Source organism: Crocuta crocuta, unplaced genomic scaffold (genome assembly GCF_008692635.1).
Source record: "Crocuta crocuta isolate KB4526 unplaced genomic scaffold, BGI_CrCroc_1.0 scaffold61, whole genome shotgun sequence".
NCBI lineage: Eukaryota > Metazoa > Chordata > Mammalia > Carnivora > Hyaenidae > Crocuta > Crocuta crocuta.
In genome coordinates, this window is record NW_027528369.1 from 10,626,984 (window position 1) to 10,632,550 (window position 5,567).

At 69.2% G+C, this 5,567-nt stretch overlaps 1 protein-coding gene across 1 annotated transcript in view; it reads right to left on the minus strand.

The window, feature by feature from the left end:
* The window catches only part of PIEZO1 (piezo type mechanosensitive ion channel component 1 (Er blood group)), a 27,430-nt gene that overhangs the window by 14,267 nt on the left and 7,596 nt on the right, over positions 1-5,567 (minus strand). The window contains 11 exon segments of the mRNA XM_077754189.1: positions 67-215; positions 309-487; positions 573-684; positions 1,087-1,347; positions 1,643-1,743; positions 2,483-2,576; positions 2,666-2,779; positions 2,859-3,030; positions 3,120-3,333; positions 3,449-3,620; positions 5,401-5,539. Of these exon segments, the coding sequence (XP_077610315.1) occupies positions 67-215; positions 309-487; positions 573-684; positions 1,087-1,347; positions 1,643-1,743; positions 2,483-2,576; positions 2,666-2,779; positions 2,859-3,030; positions 3,120-3,333; positions 3,449-3,620; positions 5,401-5,539 (1,707 nt within the window).

Genomic DNA, 5,567 nt, shown 5'->3' on the forward strand with positions numbered 1-5,567 from the left:
CCCCCCCCCGGGCCTGGCCCGCTTCCCCGGCCCCCCGCCTGCCCACCCGCAGCCCCCGCCACCCACTGCTCATCCGTGAGGCCGGTCAGGTTGCGCCAGTACGCGGGGAAGTCCTGGAACTGGAAGGTGTAGACGGCGCAGAGCACCAGCATGGTGTAGGCCACCACCAGCCACCAGAACGCCCTGAGCAGCTTCCTCCACAGGCTGTAGTAGACCTGCCGGGCGGCGCGCAGTGAGGCCCGGCCCGGGGGGCCCCCCACGCCCCTCCGCCCGGCCTGGGGCACCCCCTGCCCCCGCCCACCCAGCACCTGGAAGAGCGTGAGGCACAGCAGGAAGAGGAGCATGTACACGATCTTATAGACGACGAGGCGGCCGGCAAAGCTGACCACGACGAACATGCCGGCGCACACGTAGATCCAGTACTTGGCATACAGGCCCGTGACCAGCTCGCCCAGGCTCCGGAGCAGCGTGCGCGTCCGGGTCGGCTCTGCGGGCGGGCCAGGGGGCAGCCGAGGCTTGGCTTCCGGGCCCGGGGAGGGGGGTGCCGTCCCCTGACCGTCCCCGCCCCTCACCTGGGCCGTCCACGGTGACCCCTAGCAGGCTGGCAGCGCTCTTCGCCTTCTTCAGCAGCTTCTCCTTGACGAACTGACGCACCAGGAGCCAGAAGGTCAGGGTGAACAGCAGCTGGTGGGGAGGGGCCGTGTCACCGAGAGCTGGGCCGCCCAGGCTCCCCCAGCGCCCGCCTCGCCTCAGGCACGGACTGACCCTCTCGCATACGTGCATGGACACAAGCTTGCACACTTGCACGCACACAGCTCACGTGGGGAGATACGGGCCGGCACAGGTGTCCGGACGCCACACCGTGGCGCACAGCAGTCTCACCCGGGGACGCAGTGGGGACACAGAGATTCGCTGACGCCCAGGGGAGCTCGCGTCGGGGACCCAGGGACAGCGCACCCGATGACACAGGTCATCATTCATTCCCTCGACACTCATTCAGCCACCGCTCTGGGCTGGCCTGACGGGACCCCGTGGGGACGGGCGGACTGCGCACGCGGCCCGTCCCGGGGCGCCGCACGCACTCACCATGGCGCCGAGGTCCAGGCAAGGGTAGCGGGTGTGCTCCAGCCCCAGCTGCCGCAGGCTGACGGGGCCCAGGGTAGTGGGCAGCTCGGGACGCAGGTCCATGGCCCACACGTAGCGCAGACCACACAGCGCCAGCCCGTAGAGGAGGAGGAAGGGCGAGCAGAGCATGGCCAGCTGGTGGCGGCTGCGCACCGTCCAGATGAGGCAGGCCCAGAGCAGCAGCACGAAGGCCAGCCAGCTGTGGTAGGTGATGCTCCACACCTGGACGGCGGGGCCGGTGGGCGGGGCGCACGCACCCCCTTCCCCCACCTGCCCTCGCGCCCCCGCCTGGCCGCGCGGGGACGGGCATGCACGCGGCACAGGATGCACGTTCCCATATGCACCCACCCGCTGCACATAACGTGCATGTGCGTGCACACGCGCACGCACAGCCTGTCTCTCGGCCCAGCAGGCCACAGCTCCGTTTCCGGCAACAGGGCACCAGGCTCTGTGAAACCCAGGCCACCGTCTGCCTCCCAGAACTCCGCGAGGGAAGCAGCAGGAAGAGCCTCCTTACCATCATGGCGATGAGGGCGCAAACGTAGCTCTGGTCCATGATGAGATGGCCCAGGCCGTGCAGTGGCGACCTCTCTCTGGGCTCAGCCAGCCTGGGGGGCACTGAGGGGTAGGGGACAGAGGTCACCAGAGAGCCGGACCCCAGCGGGGGTGGCTCCCACACCAGCAGGCCAGAGCCCCTTGCCCACACTAGACTCTGCCCTAGAACTGGGCCAGGGGCCCGTGCGCAGGAGGGGGTGTGTTCGGCAGACGGCTTGCAGTGGGCACTGCGGGCAGAACGTGCTGGCAAAGGACCCGCCTCCCATCGGACACTGTTCCCCATGTGCCGTGAGGCCCCGAACAGTCCTCGGGCCATCGCACATCTGGTTTCCAAGACTGTGAAAGGCCAGGATGGACACGACGGCCCTGCCTCCCGTCTGTCTGGCTCTGTGCAGGCACGTCCCCCGGGTGCCAGCTGCAGAGGCCGGCGATTTCACCTCCTGCCTCGCGCAAAATGGAAATTCGGCCTCAGGGGAAAGAGAAAAGTGGCCAGAAAAAGGCCCCGCCCTCCCCACGGGGCCACTGTGGACACAGGGCTGCCAGGCACAGCCACCCAGGATACAGCTGGCAGCCTGGGCCACAGGCCCAGCCCGGCGTGGAGGCAGTCCAGTCCTCTGGGAACCGGGAGCCAAGGTCTTAGGCAGCAGCCTGGCCCACGTCCTGGCCCCGGGGGAGGGGGGGTGCCAGACAGCACAGCCCCAGAGGTCAGCAGGGCAAGACCACCCGGTGGCCACCAGGGGGCAGCACCAGCGTGGCTGCGGAGGGTGGCGTCCGCGGACAGCCGGGGCAGCACGGCACTCACGGGGGCGCTGCCGGCCGGGGCTGTGGCCGGTGAGGTCGTGCACGGTGCAGCTCTCGGTCTCCGGGTCAGACCCTGCGGTCGTGGGCAGCACGCGCTGCAGAAGCAAGCGCACACCCGGTGAGCAGAGTCCGCAGAGCCCGTGGGCGGGCAGGCTCCGCAGCGCGCTCCGCCCGGGCTCCTTACCTGGGCAGCCTCCTCCTCCTTGGTGGCTACAGCCCTGGCCTGGCCCTGAGGCCACTGATCCACCCGAGTCAGCTCCACCTCCTGCTCGTCGTCGCTCCCGGCCGCCTCCGGCCTCTGCGGGGACCAGAGGCACGCTCAGCTCCCAGCCAGCAAGCCGCCCAGAGCGGGGAGGGCACCGGGCGCAGGGGCTCACCTGGCCGGGGGGCGGGCGCGGGCGCAGCTTGAGGAGTGAGGTCGCGGTGTAGTAGAGCAGCAGCAGGATGCCGGGGCTCACGTAGACGGGCCAGTCGTGGCTGGTATCGAGCACCAGCACGTTGGGACGGGAGCAGTTGCTGGAGACCACCAGGGCCTTGAGGCCGAACACCCTGCCCAGGGGAGGCGAGCGCTGAGCCGGGGAGCGGGCAGCCGGGGCCAGGCGAGGGGACGCGACGGGGCCGGCGCCGGGGAGCCTCACCTGGCCCAGATGCCAGCAGGGGGCAGCATGGCCTGGGCGAAGGGCGTCTGGTAGCAGTAGACGCAGATGAGGTGGCCGGCGCCGAAGCAGCCCACCACGGCGCAGAGTGTGCTGAAGCCCAGGGGGCTGATGCGGAAGTGGCAAGCCCACCAGGTGCAGACGGCCAGGAAGAGCAGGAAGTAGACGCCGGACAAGGCCGAGGGCTGGGCGATGCCTGCAGGACCCGGCCGAGGCGTCAGGGCCATGCCGGGCCACGTGACGGCGGTCCCGATGGCCCGTGGGGAGCTGGGCCGGCGGCTGAGACCCCCCCNTCCCTGCCCAGCGCGTACCTGCCAGCGCCAGCAGCAGGATGGCCAGGGTCCGCCCGGCCGCCACCAGCAGCCAGTGGGCCGTCACCTGGAACCTGGTGGCCAGCCGCGACCTCTCCCTGGGGGCCGGCACAGGGGCTCCGCAAGGCCCCGCCGGGGAGCTGGCGTCCACGTCCCTGCTGTCGTCGTCCTGCTGGGGTCACGGGGGTGGGGCCGAGGTGGGTGCGGGGAACTCAGGCCGCACGGGCAGGGAGGAGGCCTCCCTCAAGTCCCGCAGGCCCCGCTGGAGGGCACCCGTGCCAGCCCTGCCACGCGGTGATGACCGACCCGCACAGGCTGGCCTCAGATTATTCCGGAACCCCGCAGGTGCCTGTTTACCTCCCTCTCTAGACCAGGGGACCTCAGTGCAAGATTTTCAGGAAAAAGGGACACGTGTGTGTATACACCGTGTCACTGCCCTTCACAGTTTATATGGGTCACCGCCCTTCACAGTTTACAGAGCACCTTTATGTCCGTACCTCTCGGTCCCATGGCTGAGGCAGCACATTCCCCATGAGTAGAGAAGTGGGGGTGCAGGGGAGACCCCCAATATACAGCGGGGGGCCCCCAGTTTGACCCTGCCCCCTTTCTGCTGTCTGTGGGGGTCCTGGAGAGCCAGGGGCAGGTGGGCCAGCCAGGCCTCACAGAGACCCAGGCCTCCGACCCTGACTCTACTTCAAAGTTTCCCAGAACAGAGCTGTTTCCTGGGTGCCCAGCCCCCCGCCCCCCATCCCACCTGCAAACCGGACGCCACGCTCGTGACTTTCCCAGAGGGCGGCGCTCAGCTTCCGGGCTAAGCACACGGAGCCGCCGCGGGACCTGCTCCCATCCCGGCTCATGCCTCCCGGCCATGCAGCCTCGGGCAGGTCACCTAACCTCTCGGAGTCTGTTTCTCAGAGGTCAGGTGGGGGTGGGGCCCGGATAGGGTCCAGCCTCACGGAGCAGGAAGGGGGTGCGGAGGCCACAGTGGGGAGTCCCTGAGCAGTGACTGGGAGGGAGGCGGCAAGCCAGGGGAACCGGGGTGCAGGGCAGCTGGGACCCCAGATTTCAGAGCAGGAGGCCCAGGGCCCTGGGAGGTGGGGGCCCAGCCAGCCTGGTGGGGGAAGGGTTCACTGGGGGGCACAGCTGGCCGAGGCCGTGGGAAAGGAGTCCGTGCCCGTGACGGGGACAGAGGCAGCTGCTGGGTGCACAGGCAGGTGCTCGGGACATCCAGTCGGCCAGCTCTGGCTCCAGCCCCGACTCGGCAGGTCCCTCCCCCAGCGCAGCGGCTGGAAGCCCTCAAGAGCGCGTGTGCAGTGCACATGACATGCGTGTCAGGATGCGTGTGCACGGCTCCATGCGCACACGGTCCTGCTGGGTGGCATCACGTGCAGGCAGCTGTGGGCTTTAGAGCTCACACCTGCAGAGGACACCCCACCCCTTCCATCCGAGGTCTGTCTACACCGGCCACCCTAGCCGGCGAGACGGCACAGGTTCTCATGTGCCCCCGAGGACACCCAGAGCAAGGGGGCCTGTCCCGGTCGCCGGGCAGACCGGAGTCCGGTCCCCCGTGCCGCCAGGGCAGCGCCGCGCTGTGAGGGCGGAGGCAGCAGGGTGGGTGTCCCCTCCCATCCTTCCCCGGATTTGGGGGATCGAATCCAGCCCTTTCCTGGCAGAGCTGTTCCGGGAAGCCTGACCCTGCCAGCAAGGCTCCCGCACAGCGGCTCCCACGTGCGGCTAAGCCGCTCGCGGGGCAGCCCCGGTCCCGGACGGGACACACACCTCCCACCCCTGAGGCCTCATCTCTCCATAATGAGCACAGGCCAACTCTTACAGCATAAAGTATACACTCGTGTGAAAAAGACACAGTCAAATAGTCCTCAAACGGCTGGGAAGGACGCAACCCCGCCCCCGCCCCGCAGCACCCGGGCACCCCGCCCGCCTACGGCCCTCACCTGCTCCTGGGCATGCTGGCTCCGCTGGGCTCCACGCACCAGGCGCCCACACAGGCCAAGGCACACGGAGGAGACCACCAGGACCCCCAGGTCAGGGGCCACCAGCCGGACGGCATTGGGGATGTCCTTCAGGTCCAGCCTGTGGAGAGGCAGGCAGCACCCACCAT